The 19,915-nt window shown below is 39.9% G+C and overlaps 1 protein-coding gene and 1 long non-coding RNA gene across 3 annotated transcripts; one reads left to right on the plus strand and one right to left on the minus strand.

Moving 5' to 3' along the window:
- Positions 1-636: 636 nt before the first annotated feature.
- On the minus strand, positions 637-8,780 carry slc39a7 (solute carrier family 39 member 7). Of its 2 annotated transcripts, none has more exons than XM_023959907.2 (8): positions 8,644-8,780; positions 7,571-8,077; positions 6,096-6,264; positions 4,981-5,055; positions 4,769-4,903; positions 4,326-4,427; positions 1,496-1,692; positions 637-1,415 (listed from the first exon to the last, which is right to left on the minus strand). In XM_023959907.2, the coding sequence occupies exons 2-8, from the start codon at positions 8,066-8,068 to the stop codon at positions 1,161-1,163; spliced, it is 1,431 nt and encodes a 476-aa protein (XP_023815675.1). In that variant the 5' UTR covers positions 8,069-8,077; positions 8,644-8,780; the 3' UTR covers positions 637-1,160. The 2 variants fall into 2 exon arrangements, with proteins under 2 accessions (XP_023815675.1, XP_078811009.1); XM_078954883.1 differs by having other exon boundaries at positions 8,384-8,765.
- A 198-nt stretch (positions 8,781-8,978) lies between these two features.
- Positions 8,979-9,722, plus strand: LOC101157954 (uncharacterized). Its single transcript, XR_013658870.1, has 3 exons — positions 8,979-9,112; positions 9,190-9,261; positions 9,359-9,722. It is a non-coding gene; the product is annotated as an uncharacterized LOC101157954 (long non-coding RNA).
- The last annotated feature ends 10,193 nt before the right edge of the window (positions 9,723-19,915 follow it).

The following is a 19,915-nucleotide window of genomic DNA, read 5'->3' on the forward strand; positions in this document are numbered from 1 at the left end:
TATATGCTTTTCAAGTCAGACAAATTATATGAGCGTTACAGGAAGTTTCACAGATATGAGTGAGGATATTACCCATTAATCAAATTTGTGGTGTATGTCTTTCAATAATAGCATTTATTTAAAAAAATTAGACGATTCAAACAAAACGTTTTTCATTGGTGGTTTTTATGTAAAAAACTACAGATTAATTATGTTTAAACTGAACAAAAGTTATTAAAAAGCTCGTGTTTACCACCAGAATGCAATTAGTCTGATAGATTACAAGAAAGGGACATTGTAGGCGTGGCCACCAACAAACACTGGCTGCTGGGTAAAAATTAGTCACCTTTCAGAGTGACTTCACTGCCATGTGTGCGGTGCAGAACTGAATTAAATTCTGTAGTTCATATATTACATTTTATGAGCTCGGTTTAGTTGCCAAATCTTAAAGTGAAAGTCGTTTGGTTTTGGGATCATTTTGTGGAATTAAGAATTTAAAACAGATTAAGTATGTTTCACTGCTGGTGTGGAAACATACCAACTCCAACCCACAGTTGGTGTGTTTTTTTACATATGAGTTTTTATTTAATTCACTGGGGAACTGTATCGTCTTTTTTGGGAATTTCAGCCCCAGGTGCTGAAATGACCACAGGAACATTTCTGAAACGTATCACCTTTCATTTATTTGGGACGTTCGGCACAGCTGCAGGCGTTTTCATTATTGCAGGAAGTTTAAAATAAGTTCCCGTCTGAAGTCTTGAGTCATAACAGCTGATCCTTTTACAATCCAACAAAAAAAAAACATGAAGTCTTTCGGAATACATTCACAAAAGCGGCAATATCTTTTTGTGTGGAATGTAAATCATGAAGTGAAAATCAGAGGAGCATCCCAGTGTGACGCAGCAGAGAACATCTAGTGTTTTGGCCTGTTCTGATGTCAAACTGCAGCTCATGGAAGCTGTGGGATGAAGAAAAACACACACAAAAAACAACTTTCCTTATGTTGTGCATCCATAATGAAGAGATTCAAGTTTTAAAAAATACAAAAAAACAAATCAATGAAGTGTCTATGAACTGTTAAAACAACAAAAGAGATTTTTTCCCCACAACTTTAAAGAAAAAAGAAAGAAAAAAAAGAGAGAGGAATCTGTGAGGAAACCAAAACTGTCCACAGAGGCGCCTCACTCGTACTCTGCGATCAGAACCATCATCTCGACTCCAAACAGCAGAGCCAGGATCTCCATGAGCGACTGGCCAAAGCTGGAGCGTCCTGCCAGCAGCTCGGGGAGCACAGTCACTGTGGCAATGTAAATAAACCCCCCAGCTGTGAAGGGCAGGATCCAGGCGGTTGCCGTGGCGCCCACACCTTCAGCCATCAGGGAGCAAGCTGTCCCTGCCAGCGCCCCCAAAGCAGTCAGCAGCTGCAGACACATGGCCTGATGGGAAAGAGGAGCGACACAGTCACACTCACCGCATCAGTGCGACACAAGCAGCCTGGAAGCAGACGGTACGATACCTTCTTCTTGGTGCAGCCAGACTGCACGAGGATGGCAAAGTCTCCGATTTCGTGGGGGACCTCGTGCAGCAGAATTGTCACTGTGGTGATGGCGCCCACTGCTGGACTCACCAGGAATGACGCTCCGATTGCAAGGCCGTCAGTGAAGTTGTGCGTGAAGTCAGCTGCTAGGTTCAGGTAAGCTGACACTTTAATATCTGTAGCACACACACACACACACACACACACAAAAGACTTTTTAAAGACCCACTCCAGTCATCTTTTGATTTCTTTTAAAAGCATTCCCAGTGGTCTTTTATTTATGAGTATGTTTTAGCCAAAATCCAAAAACCTGTCACTTTCTAGGACCTGTTGCTGACAGCTTGGAGCAGGGAGCTTGTGGCCCACTCAGCACATTTTCAGCATCACAAATAAACTCTTTTCCAAACTGCATTTTATGTCTGCTCCTGATTCGAGACGATTTGAGCAAAACATAAAAAATAAACACATTTTGAACTAAATTTTCTTAATATATGTCCTCTATTTTCAGATAAACACCACAAAACACTTGTTTTTTTCAACAGAGTGGATCTTTAGCTGCATGTCTTAAGAAAGTATTCTTGAATTCATGAAATTGCTTAAAAAGTTTGTTTTGTGCAGCAAAATTAAAATTCTTTCACGATTAAAAAAGTTAAATTTTATTATAAAGTAAATTTTTCTTATAAACCAGTTAAAATTTAGAAAAAAGCTGCTTTACCCTTATAAGACCGGATTCTAAACTTAATTTGCCGTCACATTAGTCACAGTTAAACAATTACATATAAACCCACACAGAAATTCTTAGTTGCCGTCTTTCTGCCTATTTACAAATATCCTCCCATCTGTCAGTATTTTGTGCTCAGAGAATATGATGGATCCAACCTATGAACGATAAACCAATGAAAAAAGGTCACAGGTGACATTCAGAAGAAACCGAAATGATAGGGCTGCAGCTATCGATTCTTTTTGTAATCGATTAATCTAGCACTTAATCGATCGATTAATCGAGTAATCGGATAAAACGATTTGTGTGTGTTTTTGAACAACCAAAACAAATAATGCATCACAAAAATGATGTGGTTGTAAAATAAACAAGCATTTGATTTTAAAGATCTGCTCTGATGCAAATGTTACTTTTGGTGTTTTTAAGTTGGTCTTGAGAAGTGGCGGTGTGGGTACCGGATCGACTCGGGCCGCCGGATGTTCTCGGGGTCCTTCGGGGGTCCTTCGACCAATGATGACGTCACCCTACGGTAACACCAGTTGGACAAACTACTTAGCGAGCGATTTTACTACTTAGCGACGTCGTACCAATCTAAGAAATTTTTGAGGATTCGTTTTGAGTTTGAAGAGAATGACTGCAGTTTTTGTTTGAATGACATTGAGACGGTGGATCATTTATTCTTTAACTGTGGAATTATAAAAACATTCTGGGATGAGTTCTGCTTTTGGTATTCTTCCAAAATTGCAATGCCAGTTCATTTACACTCAAAAAATGTTCTATTGGGTGTGGTATTATATAATAGACCAGAAAATACAGTTCTTAATATCCTGATATTGCAAGGAAAGTTTTATATGCACAAAAATAAATTTTTGAAGACCAAACCACTTTTTATAACATTTCATAAAGAGCTCTGTTTTTACTTTCAATCACTTCATTATATGAAAAAGAAGAATGGCTTGAAATTGCTTAGTTTTGTTCAGAAATACAAACTTTACGAGTACCCCTAACTACTATTAGACTATTTAGATTGGTTCTATGTTGCGTTATTTTATTTTTATTTTACTTATGTTTTTATTTATTTGTGTGTTATTTTCATTGTTTCTTTTTTTCCCCTCTATTCTTTATTTTTTATATGTTAATATGTTATGTTTGGCAATGGTGACTGATCTTCGAGGTAAGATTGATTACATTGTTATTGTTCGTTATTTAATGTATGATACCGCAATTGTCAATAAAGTTTTTTTTTTTTAAACTTCGCGACGTTAACTCATTGGTCGTGGCAACTTACAGCCAATCAAATAGTATGACGTCATGATTGGTCGAAGGACCCCGAGAACATCCGGTACCCACAGCGGAGCTAGAACATTTTGTATGGGGGGGGGACAGAAGACTTTGAAAGGGTGGCACAACACCAAAATGGAAGGCCATTAAAAATAAAAGAATCAGAAAAACATATTTGATCATTATCATTGTTTATATTTCGTGTAAAAATAATGCTTCTGTTATTTTTGCAATGCTTAAAGAAGCCTCGCGGCCCGCCGAAAGGCGAGCTACCGCCTGTCCCAGCCCCTGCCTCCCGCCGCCCGCCGAGGCGGCCCGCGCTGGTCGGAGCGGCTGACACCGCCACTCGCTCACTGCCGGTGGCACGCGCGGGTCCCGCGCCTAAGGCGTCGGGGTTCCAGCGGTCACGCAGATGTCTTCTGTTCAGATGCTGAATCATGGAAGATGTGCTGTTGTGGTATGCCAGCTCTATTGTGCAGTAGAGACACTGCACCTTGTTCTCTTCTTTATTAAGTGTGTAATGATCCCACACTTTAGACAATTTCTGTCGTTTATTTATAGATCTATTCTCCGCCATCGCGCCAACTAAATTCAAAAGGTCCGTGTAAATAAACGGTCCGTGTGACACAATCAAATCCCTGCGCCACGCGTAGGGGAGGCAGAGTTTTTGCCTCGAGGAATTTTTGTAATCGAGTAACTCGAGTAACTCGAGGAATCGTTTCAGCCCTAGATCAAAAACAATCAGCTTAGAACTGAAGTTTGAAGTTTATCGCCCTACATTAAGAGGCTGAAGTCACACTTATTTACCTGAGCTCTTCTTTTCTTTCTTTGACACCTTTGCATCTTTGTCCTCTTTTTTCTTTTTTTCTTTTTCTTCTTCCCCATCGCTGTGCTTTTCTTTCCCAGCAGCTGAAAATGTTACACAGAACACAACTAAGAATGCAAAAATGATTTACAATGATTTACATTTACACTCTTTTACATGAGCCAAACTATGAACATAATAATATTTTCAGCCTTAACTTTGTAAACCTGAAATAGGAGCTTTGGGGACATCTAGTGGTGAAACTCTGTATTACAACAAGCTGTAAAACACTGAACGAGGGAGTTTAAGGCAGAAAGAGATGAAAGCAATAACAAAAAAGACAGATTTATTTTGTTATGATCATTTTTTCTTTCTTCCTTTTGAAATAAATTAAAGCAAGACAGACATTATTTCTAAAAGTTCCTAAAAGTCACAGTCGCCGTACCGTGACTGTGGGAGTGACCGTGGGAATGCCCATCCTCGCCCTTCAACAGCCGCACGAACTTTTCCACAACCAGGAAGGCGATGATGCCGCAGAGAACCCACAGGCCCACGGACATCATGTGAGCGTGAGCGGCGCCTGCGATGGCGACAGCAAGCGTCACGACAGAAAACAGGTAACCACAGCAGGTTAGGGTGAAGGGAAACGCTGCTGACCGTGGGAATGTCCGTGGTCGTCTTCACTGGAGTGCGAGTGCCCGTGATGTTCGTCCTCATGATGGGAGTGAGGCTCTGTGAGAAACATGAGACAAAATTAATACAAAGTTTAAAAAAAAGAAGTGATTAACAGGTTGTGATGCTGATTTGGTTGTTCATATGACATTACGAGAACATTTTCATCTGATCCTGGCATTTCTCTGTTTTTACAGTTCATCTGTTTAAGTTAGCATCTGTGGACTCATTCTCATGGTTTGACCCAACTCTCAGAACCTAAAAAAACGTTCTTAGGGTTTATTCAGACTGGAAATATTCTTTGTTCCAGATCGAGTTCTGAACCTTGCGTTTGCTCTGTATTCAGACAGGCACCAAACGGACCATTCTATTACCAAGCAAAGCTTGTGAACAAAACCACGTGAGACGGATGGACGTGCTGTGCTTTACAATCCTTATCAGGGACAGTTAACTTATTAAAACCTTAAATTTCGATTACCAGTTTGAATCGTCGGGAACAAAACTTTTCACTTGTAACTTTGGTACAGCGGAGACATGCTGCAAGGCGGTTACTGAACAGGAGGGGTGCTGTGTGTGCTTTAACTCAGAGGATGCTAGCAACTGCAGTGATGAGGAGACATCGGTAAGAAGGTACGCTGATAAGTGTTTGTGACATATAGATTGTGGCGAAAACAGTGAGAAGTAATGTATGTCACATTAAAAATTATTTTAATGAGCCTGAATTCATCCAATCACAATTCAATGAGTTTTGTGTGTCATTGTAGTGGCGTTATGGCGTTTTTTTTAAGAGAATTCTGTTAAGAAGACTACAAGGTAGCTTTCAGGGTGAGGTCACGGGTGCGTGCAGCGTAACAAGACAAAGAAAAGCCTGTAAGAAGCATTTTCAGCTGTGTTCAGATAAAAGTTCCAAAAAGTAAGGAGTTGGACTCGACGACCGAGACCACCTCCAAAGACGGGTCAGAGAGCGGTTCCTGGTCCGGGCTAGGATCCAAATATTTGCTCTGGATTATAGTGTAAAACGAACTCTGGTTCCCTGAAAGCGAACCAAATGTGGCCAGGGTGTGTGTAAGGGTGAATACACCCTGAAAACAAAAACCCACCAAGAGCATGTGGAATCAGGTGGAGGAAGGCGTCACCCAGCAGCCCCCCAGAGGCGAAGCTGAGCAGAACCTTGAGCAGGTTCTGGTGCTGGTCGCTGTTGGACTGAACTGGGATGAGGAACAGGATGAGGAAAGGAGCAGCGCTGATGAGCAGAGTGGCTCCGACAGCCTGCAGGGCAAAAGAAAACACCACAATGAGGACTTTTGGATTTAGAAAGGCAAAGATTTTAGCTAAACTTTAACCAAGTTAAGTCGTACGGGAAACCTGCCGCAAAGGAAAAAGATTAAACAATAAAATATTAGAAGCACAAACTGCAACAACCTAAAACTGAGCTTTTGTGGGGGGGTTTTCTCTACTGTAAAGTTCTTGAAGATCAAGAAGGACAAAGCCCTTCAATGTGTAGCTGCAGACTTTGTATGACGTTTTCAACAAATTGCCAGATTCTGCTTTCGATTTTTAGGGGTGGGAGGGATAAAGAGACTTAAAACTCAGATTAGAAGCTGAAACTAGACCTGCACAATTTATCGCTAATTTATCGTTCTTGCAATATCAAGCTGAGCAATATGCATTACCTTAAATATGCTAAAACTATCTTATGCCAGCTTGAAGTATTTCACGAAACAAAAAAATCTCTTCATGTATTTGACCACTGAATGGACTCCTTTACATCATAGACCAATCTGATGGAGCCCTTTTATGTTAGATGTTCGTCTCCTGTGCAGATGTGGCTCATTTGGAATGTAAGTTTTGAACTGTTGTTTTGCTATATGTTCATATACCGCAAGTTATAACGTCATCGCAATATCAATCACTAATATCGCAAGTTTTCCTCATTTCGTGCAGCCCTAGTTGAAACCGAGCAAAAATGGCTTTAACATTATATAACAAAACCCACAAACAAAGCCAATTTATTTACCAGAGCTATCTACCACTAAAAGCCCCCAAATCCATCACTGCATAACAGTAAACCCTAATCGCCCCACTTACACAATCTTTAAGCAAACATGTATGAATTAATGTAGCATTTAGGACAATTTTTTACATGTATTTTAATATCTTAAAGCCTTGTTAAATTAATTTTGATATGTTTACAAAGCAATGTGATGTGAGCCGTCCTTTGTAGCTCTAACTCTTTAGGACTGAATTTATGACCACTGTTGACCATTTTTCTTCAAAAACATGGTTGTGAGGTGGGACACGGATGCTGAATAAGATCTGCCACCTAAACTTCACTCTAACTTCGCTCCTCCATGTCTATATGGACTTCTTATGTCCACAGGTTATATTACAACAGGAAGTGCCCCCCCCCCCCCCCCCCCCCTAAACTGCTTCTATAAAATCAGGAAGACAGATTTGTCCCAAAAAACCCACATCATGACCCCCAAGACGACTTTTTCCACAGCAGTATCCTGTAATTACTTGGATGGATAGGTATAAAAAACCTTTGGTGTAATAATGTGTGATGGATGTGTACCTGTGTCCACAGCTCCGCCACATCCCTCTTCTCTCCACTGGGTTTCTGTTTCCCTCTATCTGCTCCATGTGAACGCCTCTGTTCTGCTTCTTCCTTGTAAACACGAACAACGTCCTCATGGTGGGCGTGTCCATGATCGTGAGCGTGTCCATGTCCATGATCGTGAGCGTGTCCGTGATCGTGAGCGTGTCCATGTCCATGATCGTGAGCGTGTCCATGATCGTGAGCGTGTCCATGTCCATGATCGTGAGCGTGTCCATGATGCTCCTCTTCCTGCACTGGTAGGTTGGCCTCTGCGCTCCATTTGCTCACTCCATGGAACATCTTCACCTGTGGATCGGGGTGGTCTTCTCCATCATCAGCATGGTGGTGGTGTCCGTGTGAGTGAGCATGTCCATGATCCCCGTGGGAGTGGCTATGAGAAATGACTGGATGAAAGTCTAGCAGCAGGACTGCACATGTGGCCAGTGTCAGCACCAGGAACCGGATGAGGCCCATTTTATATCCCTGAGGGGGGGGGGGAGAAAAATGCAGGAGTGAGTTTAACACAAAACATGAGATGAAAGTGTGCTCTAATGGATAAAAAATACAAAGGGGAGAAGATAAAAGCGGAAAATAAACATTTTATAGCTAGGAATGACGTTACATCAACAAAAAAAGCAATCAGACTTTAGTCATAATTTTCGCAGAAATGCAGGATTTTCCAAATAAAAGACAAAGATAATTCAAGTTTCTACTGATTTGTTTAAACATCAGAAGCGTGATAACCAGCGTGAAACTGATCGTTGCTAACTTTGTGTTTTGATTGTTTACCTGCTAGCTTCTTGCATTTCCCAGACTTAAGCTGCAAAGGCAGGTAATCTCTTTGAGTTTATTTGAAAAGTAAAAGCGTTAGTCTGTCAGTAAACAGTGAAATCCTCTCATCAAACAGGATGAATTTGACCGCCGGATTCAACAGGTTGAGAGAGCCTGTGTTAGCAAGCTAGCAGTTGAGCTAACAGACTTAGGTCAGGGCATGAATGCAATCTCGTTTTAACAACATAGACAAACAATTATAACATAAAAAATATTACCGGGTTGTGTCAGGTGTGTCTACGCGTCAGATTGCTTGATAATTATTTGTTCCAGGGTCAGGGTGTAAACAAACCAATGCCCCTGCCTGCGTCGATGCTGATGCTCAGACGTGGCATTCCCACTATTACAAACAAAATATCGCGATGTTTCGTAACAATGCTTGCAAGCCACGCTATCGCGAGATGAAAAGGACATGTTAGGATGCCAACGGGATGTAAATCCGCAAGGTGGAGTTTGTAAACTGCAAACGCGGATTCAAAGTTAACCCAAATATAAATATGTGTGATTTAAAAAAAATTGAAGACAAAAATAATGATAGTGTAACGGGAGTCACCTGTAGGTGTCTCTATACCCATTGTTCAGGGGGTTTAAAAAGGAAGTTGACGTGTGGTTGCTATGGCGCTAGCTTCCTGTGAGAAAGCCGGTTAGCTCAGAGAGCAGCGTGAGTTGGCTCGAGCAAAGAGTGCGGTAAGACTGCTGTTATCCTTACCTGTGGATGATGTTTTTAAGCAGTGCTTGATGTTTTATTTTTTATTGTATGACAGGATCACGGCAGAGGTAGATCCTGCTTTTCTGGGAGTTTTAAAGACTGGGCGTGAGGTTTTGCGACGCACCAGGTATTTTACACTTTTATCACAGCAGAGGTATATTTTAAACAAATGGTAAATTATTTTTTATCAAATGTTTTTAATATGGTGCTTCTTCTGTTTTTAGTGTTGGAATACTGTGCCCTGCTGTCCTGTTTAAGTTTATGTTTTGTACTTGGTTTGTCCGCTCCTGACGGAGCTGTCCCAGCGTGATTGACTAATCAAGTGCAGGAGCGGACCATTTACCCTCTGTTCTGTTTGTCATTTTTTTTAGTCACTTCCCTCAGGTTTCACCCCGCATGTTATTTTGGTGGGTGCCGTATCCCACCGAGTGCTGTGTATCACAGTTACGTTGCATGTTTTTATTTTTTATTGTTGTGCATGAACTGTGGTTTTTTTTGTCTGCATGCTCCTGTGGTGTCATTGATACGGTCAACATTTTTATTCTACTCATGACGGGGTTTTTGTATTAATAAATCTTCGTAACCTGCTCTGTGGTAGTTTTCCCTTTCTTGGCCCCTGCAACAATAGTATATAAACTGTCTTTTTTTTTATTTATTCCAGACCACACACTCTAAATTCCTAAAGGGCCAAAGCAGGACCTGCAAAAATGGGATTTACTAAGATCCCGAAAAAAGATGTTTGTTCGGTCTTATTTATAATATATTAAATAATTATGATACATAATTGAAAGTGACATACAGATACTCTGCAAGTCTCAGCAGCTTCTTCACTCGTGCTACTTTGATGGATCTAAATTCAATTGAAATCTCTGCATAATTTGAATTTTCTGTGGTAAAAAACTTCCTGTTATTAGAACTTTCTGATTTAAAAGAAAATATTTAATTTTATCTAAAAAGTTTTTTTCTTGAGTTTTTATTTTAAATTATTAATCTTTTATTTTAAATAAAATATCACAGTCAAACACAAAATCATCACACCCTGCAAACTTTGTATTAAATATTTCCTTCAGGTTTTTTTTAAGTCCAAGAAAGACATTGAAGAAAGTGTCACAGATTCCAAGAGTTTCTTGGGTTTTTAACTCTTATTGCTGCTATTACATACATGCATTTTCTGTCACCATGGTCTGAAGCTTTGCATGGCTCCTTATTTTAGAAGCTTCCTTCAGGCTCGTTTCAACAAAACCTTTTTAAAATAATAACAAGCCAAAAAACAACTAAAGCTTTTTTCCTAATGTTCCAGGCTTCTCACCAAATCTAGAGTAAACACATCCAAATGTGATCTAATTTCAAAGACAACGCTGACAGAGTCTGGTGTGGATGAACTTGACAGAGTCCTGACCTGAACCCCACAGAACACCTTTGGGATGAATTGGGGTGGAGACTGACTCACTGCAAATGGTGGAACCAAATCATATTGAACTTCATGTGTTAGGAATAGGATGGTACTTCAGTTCATTTACAAGTCAAGGCACATGAGCCAATACTCTTGGTAATGTAGTGTGTGTTTAAAAAGGAAGTTGCACTAAAAAATCAAATTGTGTTGCGATGTTGAGTTCATAACATACATTATTTGTTTCTTTCCCTCAATTTTATATATATTTAAACGTATTTCCTGTAGGATATAGCGAGTTTGAAGAGTCACTAAAGGGTTAAATACAAACAAATGCTGCACTCTAAGCTCTACACTACAAGCATGTCTGGGTCCAATTTCATTAAACACTTTAGAAAGAAATATGTTTTAGGCTGTTTTAACAAAGCTTTACTCTATTGCCTACTTTAAGACTTTGATCAATAAAAAAAGATGAGTATTTCACAGCCTTTGGCATATTTGGCCAAAAGTGTTTGAATAAATTTACACCCTTAAGTTTCCAGAAAGAATAATGAATGCAAACCCTTTTGTCAGACAAAATGAGCTCAACAAAAGACTTCTATTATTTTTAGGAACTGCCAGAAATAGTATAAGTAAACAAATAAACAAACAAATAAATCAATCAATAATTTCTAAAAACATAACCAGACATCCCCCACAGCTTCACCACTGATGTCATCAGTGGTGATGTCATCAATGGTGATGTCATCAATGATGATCTCATCAATGGTGATGTCTTTGTACAGTTGACCTTTAGCATATTGACTGATGTCATTTGAGGTCGTAAATGATGTCATTTGAGGTATCTGTTGTAAATACTGTCCCCAAAAGTCATATATATAAGTCTTCAACAACCAAATTTGTTTTTTGAAGACATCTTAGCGTTAATCTTGACAGAGACACCTGGAAAGAAATACCTGAAAGATGTTTTTTAAAAATTTTGCAATCCAAAGATTTCTGCTCAAGTCAGCAAGAAAACTAGTCAAACGTAGTGCAACGATGAAGTCCCAAATTCTCAAAAAGAGAAAGAAAATGCTCTTTTTAAGACCAATTAAGCCCACAACATCAACAACTTTAACGCCAACACCTAAACAAACGGCAAACAATGGCTTTGTGAACTCCACAACAGCTCATAGTCACAACCCAAGAAATGACATCTGCAAGTTTGCTAACTGCCTCAATAACTGTTGGTTGAACTCCGCCCTTCAAGCAATAATAAACATGAATACTGTGAGAGATGCCGTTCAATCACTGGACTCAGAAGTCATGGCCGCAATATCAACAATACCAGCCACTGCCCAATTGTTTCTAAAGGCAGTCCAAAATCCAGGAGCATACTTTTCTCCATCCGAAGTGGGAGTAGTTCTACTAGAGTTAGCTGATGTCATACCAGATTTGGAATTAGGAGAACAAAATGACATTGCTGACTTCATCAACCCTTTTTTGTGCTGGCTGAAAGACTGCGGAGTCCAAGCAAATCTCCACATGCATCAAGAAAGTAGATGTTACAAGTGCCAGAACATCTCGTGTGGGTTCAATGATTTGGGTAACATGTTCTTCCTTCCACCGCAACCAGGAAACACAAATTCCATCATCTCTCTTCTTGACAGCAACACTAAAAATATCTGTTCCAACATGAAGTGTCAGTTTTGCTCTTCAGATGTGGAAACGGGAATCTCTTTTGGTGATTGTGACATATTTCCCTTGTATGTGCCAAGACAATCTGCAGCCAGGGAACGAGTCACACCAGATGGTTCCATCTATGTTCCCATCAATGGCAAGAAGAAACAATTCAACCTGTCCTCTGTCATTTGCCACAAAAAACTCAAGTCCAATGTTCATCACTTTTACACCTACGTTTTCAAAGATGGAGTCATTCTTAAAGCGGACGACAGTAAAATCTCTGAGGCAGATGAGACCAGTCTGGATGACATGAGCTTCCATGGAATAGTCTTCTTCTATGAAAAATGCAAAGACACAACTGCTGTCAATCTGATGAACGTGTCTGCTAATTATGAGGAAAATGTTGCTCAGCAAGACACCATGAGGCCACAAGAAGAAACGACAAGCCGCAAGTCTGAACCCACCATGGATTATGTTGCATTATTCAGACAGAAAAAAGGAAGGACAAAAGGAAAAAAGAAAATCCTCGGACAATTAAGAACTGCTCGAGAAGGTTCACAACCAAAAAGAGGAACCAATGCTAATAAAGTTTATTAGAAAAACTTTATTAGGTATTTAGTTTTAGGGTTTTCATGTGGTGTCCTTTTATACCAATGCTTGCTGGTTTGGTCTGGGGTCGTTGCTCGCCCTTGCTGGGGTTCAGTGCTTTTATATTTATTTATTTATTTATTTATTTTATTTTTACTGATTTATTATTCATTTTTAGTTAGTTATTTATAGTCATTTTTTGTGTATGTGTAAATGGGGTGGAGGTGGGGGGGGGGGGGGGGGCAAAGGAGCTTTTGGATAAAAAAGCTTTGTTGATTGATCGATTTTCAAAATAAAAGCCCCACCACCACAAACACACAGATTTTTAAGGGGTTTTCTCCGGGATGCTCCGGTTTCCCCCTGCATGAGCTTAACGACAAAAAAAAAAAAAAATGTTACCAAACACACACAAGTGAAAGAAAGAAAGCTTAAAACAGAATTATACACATAATCTCCATGCCCCCTGCAAAGTTTTTGCAGATTTAAGCTTTAGTTCTTTTTTTCCAAACTTTATGCTTTCCCATAAAGTCCCCCTGACCCAAACACTCAGACTTTTTTAAGGGTTTTCTCCGGGATGCTCCGGTTTCCCCCTGCATGAGCTGAACGACAAAAAAAAAAAACATTTCAATGCACAGAAAAAAAAACTGGAAACCAGGAAGTTGGTTGAACAATTAACCTAACCAAGTTACAATATGGTTGGGATTAGATAAATTGAAAAAAAGCTGATTAATTTTAAACAAAGTTATCATGAAGCAGGGCCTAAATCAACAAAATTGCTAGCCAAGAGAATTAAAAAACAACAGGTGCTGTTTTCAGTCTATGATCCCGGGACTAATAAAGTAACAAACAGCCCAGAGGAAATTGATAGAATATTTACTCACTACTATAAAAAACTATATTCCCAACCTCTTTCAGCTTGTGATCAAGATAAAATAAACTTTCTTAAAAGTATAGATCTCCCATTTATTGGATTAAATCAAAATAAACTACTTATCGTTCAAACAATGATAAAGGCATATAAAAATACAAATTGAGACTGCAAGAGGCACAATTACACTGAAAATGGAAAAATGGACAATGTACAACAAATAAACCCACAAAGCATCAAGAATCAATCTCTATTTTGATTTTGGTTTGTGTTTTGTTTTCATGCGACAAAAACTAATAAAAATTTAGTTTAAATAAATAAGCAAGCAACAAATAATATTAGATTTGACTCTAATTGTATATATATTTAAATATATATATAAAAATATATTGTAAAATGCAATGAGTTATATCACAAGTGGAGACACGCCCGCTTGGTAAACCTGTCCGACTGTGGTGGAGCGCAACGCCATCTTGGTGAGGTTGTCGGTGCCCAAATGACAGTGCTTTCTATAGCCTTTGGTGGCATCTAAGTAGCTTTTATATAATTTATATTTTTATATATTTATACATATAAAAATATGTAATATATTATACATATTATAGATAGATAGATAGATAGATAGATAGATAGATAGATAGATAGATAGATAGATAGATAGATAGATAGATAGATAGATAGATAGATAGATAGATAGATAGATAGATAGATAGATAGATAGATAGATAGATAGATAGATAGATAGATAGATCATTTGTTGTTGTTAAATAAGAGAAACAGTCAACCTCAAAATAAAATTATTACAAAGAATTTTTAAAAATAATTTCTAAACATTTAGAAGTTTTAGACCTCTTTGACATTTAATTTAAATTATTCAGAAAAGCCCAATAATAAGTCAATAATAACAATAATAATAATAATAATAATAATAATAATAATAATAATAATAATAATAATGGATTATAATAAATCAATAATAAGTCAATAAATAATAATAATAAATACATAAATAATGGGTCAACAAAAAGTCCAAAAGTTAACAATTGATTTACCCTAAAATAAATAAATACATTTACTAATTCAGGTGAGTGATCAGTTTGGTGTTACACAGATGTTATGGTGCCGGGTTTCAAGCGAATACAAATACATACAAATACATACAAATATTAAATAATAGCAATAAGTAAATAATGATTCAATAAATAATAATAATAATAAATCAATAATAAGTCAATAAATAATAATAAATACATAAATAATAAGTCAACAAAAAGTTAACAACAGATTTACCCTAAAAAAAAAAAAAAAATAGATTTACTGATTCATGTGACTGATCAATTTGTGTAACAGATGTTATGGTGCCGGGTTTCAAGCGAACAGTCTGGCCTCTTTTCATAATGTGTTTCCACAAAATGTTTTGAACATAAGCAGACTGTATTGCTAGTTAGTAACCACGGTGATCCATCTGGGTGAGCTCTTTTGATTGCTAATGCCCAGTTTTTCCTTAAATCTGAATCCATTAAAAACCTGCAAGAAAAGTTCAGTCACTGAGTCAGAAATGTATAAATCCATATTACTATAATAGCCTAGTTTTATTATACTGTATATAGGTTTAACAAAACGAAGTTTAATTTATGTTGACATCAAATTATACATACATCATGCAGCATGTTGATAATAGCCCTGCAGCATGTATGTCAACATGTGTACTATTAAGCCCCTGCAGCATTAAAAGAAAAAAAATTATAGTACTTACCTGTGAAGTTTTATGCCTTCCTCCTTTGTGGACTTATTTCTCCGATTTTGGCAGTTGAAACCCAAACAATGAACTGGCATTTTGCAAAAAATGTGTTCACATGCATGCACTGCAGCAGTGACTTGACTTCACCAAGATGGCGGTGCTCTCCTCCCATGATGAATCACGTGATGTCTCCTCTAGCGATATAACTCATTGGTAAAATGTATCAACTTTTTGAACTCTTTGTATTCATGATCGTTTTGAGTTCATGTTTTACTTCGAAGCCCATCGAGACGACTTTTGTTGTGATTTTGGGCTGTACAAATAAAATTGAATTGAATTGAATTGAATTGAATTGAATCGAATCGAATCGAATTGAATTGAATCTAATTAAATTAAATAAAAATTGGAAACATGCCATTTCCAAAACTTAATGCAACCACATGAGGGCACAATCCAGTGCTTTTGTGTGCCGGTCCCAAGTCCGGGTCAATGCAGAGGGTCGTTTTTGAAAAGGCATCTGATGTCAAGCTAGATATGCAAATCACCAACAAGATGACAGCTGAAACGGCTGAAGTCCAGCCCCAGTCCATTAGCCTGGGGCTTCCTAGCACTGCGTCTCTGAGGGCCACATGGTCCCCCAAGATCAGGTATGTGGATGTTATGTGGAAGACACAACAGCATGACAAAATGAAGTTGATTTCAAAGTTAGTAAAAGACTTCTAGAAACGACTCATACCGTTGGAGACTCTCCTTCCTTCCAGGACAGGAAGAGTTCTTCCCCTTTGTGGCCTTAGAACGTCCTTTAGGCTTCCTCTCCTGGTGCCTGGTGAGGTAAACGACCCGCTGCATGTCACACTCTGGCAGGCGTTCCCAGAGTGAGACTACACTGGCCACCCTGCTGTTGGAGCCCACTGACAGACCTCTGTTCTCCAACAGGGCCATGGCCACCTTCAGGACATGCTGGTGCCAACTGTGTCACCTAACCGGGCTGCAGTTCTGTGGAACTGGTTAGGATGGTTAGGATGTCAGGGTCCACGCAGACATCCTCAAGCTCAGGTGCTGGTAAGGACGCTCATGAGGACCTGACCATGCTTGTTACAGATGTTAGTAACTCAGGCGGCAGAGTCAGAGGCAGCTCCTGCGAGCTTTTTTGTCAACTGAAAAGAGAAGTTCTTTTAAGAACAGACTCAAACTTCTGTTTGAGAATCCACTGGAGAAAAACATTCCCAAACCTTCTTGGTAGAATCCATTTTTAGGATGCATCCAAAGGTGGACGTGATGCTGGCCATGTGGGTGGGGGATGTCAATGACCAAATCCTGGTGTTAAGTCAGTGGCAGATCCCGTTTGGAAAATATCAGGACAAGACCTTCCACTGTTAGCTGGAAAACAGTGTGAGCTACATCATCAATCTGGTGTTCTCCCACAATAAGGAACGAAAAAGGACAACGTCTCCGTCCCCACTGATGGTCAACGAAGGGATGTGTCTGAGGTTCATTTCTTCTAGTTCAAACAGTGATTGTTTAAACTGAACAATGGGACCTGCAGAATACTCCTCAGCTACCCTGACTTTGTGGGTCAGGTTCCACCAGGCCTTTGAGGAGGAACGGGTGAAGCCTCTTAGGCCTGGGCAGGAGGGACAGATACTTTTTTTTTTTTTTTTTTTTAACTTGTCCTGTCCAACAGCTAGGCAGGCAGATGAGAGCTGAGGGCCTCTTGTGTTGGACATATTTTACTTTAACAAGAGGGGTTATTAATCTTCAGACAAACCAAAGGTATGACTGAACAAACCCCTTTTGTAATTGAGGCCAAACTTTTATTCATTTCAACCATGATTGAAAATCTTTGGTGTTGGACCGGACGGAAAAGGAAAGAAGGGAAGAAGAGGGAGGGATGCCAGGGGGGGGGGGGGGGGGGGGGGGTGATAGTGAGAGGGGGGGGTAAGACCATGAAGCAGCATAAAGCAGACAGGTTTACTGGTTGTTTATCATTACGGTACAGTTCAAATGTAGTACAAAAAGGGCGGGACCTGTTCACACACACTCAAATATTATCAACACACCTGCTAGCTGCAAAAAAATGTTCACATGTCAACATGTACACAAAACAGATAGTGTTCACGAACGCATACCTATGCCTTTAAACCAACTAGTGTGAAATCTTTCATTCATTCAATCATGCAAACTCTAAGTGCAAAGTGAGCTAACACCTGTGCTCAGGTGAGTGTTTATGTTCTTCTAAAATGGATGGTGGAATGTGAAAAGAAGGAGGAGGAGCGCCCAGCCACCCCCACACCCAGACCCCCGCCACAGCAGCAGCGGCAGCCGGAATTCCCCCAACGCCACACGGGAACAGGCAGGGAGCGACCGCCCCCCGGGCGACCAAGACCGCCACCCAGGCCAGGGCCAGCAGGACCGCCGCGAGGCCCCCAGAGCCAGAGAGCAGGGAGGCGCGGAGGGAAAGAGGGCGCCGCCCCAGCCCAGCCAGGAAAGCAGCCCCCCCGCCGCGCCGGAAGAGCCCAACGCAGGGCCCCACCGATGAAGGACGCCCACAGCCCCAGACGAGCACCCCACCACAACCCAGGAGTTCCGGGCATCCCCCCGCCCCAACCCCAGGTACGAGCCAGGACCCCCCAAGGGAGACCCCTCCGCACTCCAGGCAGCCACCCACCCGGCCCACGGTTGGTCCAGGGAGGAGCAAGGCAGGGGCCCGCCGCCCCCGCCCAGGAGGGGGGAACCCCGGGAAAAAAAGGGTGGCCCACAAGGGGTGTTGTAAATATGGCCCGACCAGGCTCGACCATGTTGGAAGTTTGGAGGGACAGATACTTGTTGGCTTTGGGGACTTTAAACCCAAGACCCTGCAGAACCTGTACGAGTATGAGGACCCCTAGAAGATCCGGTACTTAGTCACTGTATCATATGTTGAAACATGGTCATCAGTATGAACAGATGGGATTCATAAATTCACATTTAATATCTTATAGGTCAGATTCACTGTATTTCCAGGTGCTTTAGAAATGAACAGAGATCCCTTCATGTGATGATGATCACATGTGGTTTGTACAGCCTCCTCTACACCTGGTTCTGCCCACAGATGAAGAGCTGGGATTGACATAGAATGGGCCAAATATTATCTTATATTATCTGAACTTGACAGAGTCCTGACCTGAACCCCACAGAACACCTTTGGGATGAATTGGGGTGGAGACTGACTCACTGCAAATGGTGGAACCAAATCATATTGAACTTCATGTGTTAGGAATGGGATGGTACTTCAGTTCATATACAAGTCATGGCACATGAGCCAATACTCTTGGTAATGTAGTGTGTGTTTAAAAAGGAAGTTGAACTAAAAAATCAAATTGTGTTGCGATGTTGAGTTCATAACATACATTATTTGTTTCTTTCCCTCAATTTTATATATATTTAAACGTATTTCCTGTAGGATATAGCGAGTTTGAAGAGTCACTAAAGGGTTAAATACAAACAAATGCTGCACTCTAAGCTCTACACTACAAGCATGTCTGGGTCCAATTTCATTAAACACTTTAGAAAGAAATATGTTTTAGGCTGTTTTAACAAAGCTTTACTCTATTGCCTACTTTAAGACTTTGATCAATAAAAAAAGATGAGTATTTCACAGCCTTTGGCATATTTGGCCAAAAGTGTTTGAATAAATTTACACCCTTAAGTTTCCAGAAAGAATAATGAATGCAAACCCTTTTGTCAGACAAAATGAGCTCAACAAAAGACTTCTATTATTTTTAGGAACTGCCAGAAATAGTATAAGTAAACAAATAAACAAACAAATAAATCAATCAATAATTTCTAAAAACATAACCAGACATCCCCCACAGCTTCACCACTGATGTCATCAATGGTGATGTCATCAATGGTGATGTCATCAATGATGATCTCATCAATGGTGATGTCTTTGTACAGTTGACCTTTAGCATATTGACTGATGTCATTTGAGGTCGTAAATGATGTCATTTGAGGTATCTGTTGTAAATACTGTCCCCAAAAGTCATATATATAAGTCTTCAACAACCAAATTTGTTTTTTGAAGACATCTTAGCGTTAATCTTGACAGAGACACCTGGAAAGAAATACCTGAAAGATGTTTTTTAAAAATTTTGCAATCCAAAGATTTCTGCTCAAGTCAGCAAGAAAACTAGTCAAACGTAGTGCAACGATGAAGTCCCAAATTCTCAAAAAGAGAAAGAAAATGCTCTTTTTAAGACCAATTAAGCCCACGACATCAACAACTTTAACGCCAACACCTAAACAAACGGCAAACAATGGCTTTGTGAACTCTACAACAGCTCATAGTCACAACCCAAGAAATGACATCTGCAAGTTTGCTAACTGCCTCAATAACTGTTGGTTGAACTCCGCCCTTCAAGCAATAATAAACATGAATACTGTGAGAGATGCCGTTCAATCACTGGACTCAGAAGTCATGGCCGCAATATCAACAATACCAACCACTGCCCAATTGTTTCTAAAGGCAGTCCAAAATCCAGGAGCATACT

Source organism: Oryzias latipes, chromosome 11 (genome assembly GCF_053564925.1).
Source record: "Oryzias latipes strain Hd-rR chromosome 11, Olatipes_Hd-rR_3.1".
Taxonomy (NCBI): Eukaryota; Metazoa; Chordata; class Actinopteri; order Beloniformes; family Adrianichthyidae; genus Oryzias; species Oryzias latipes.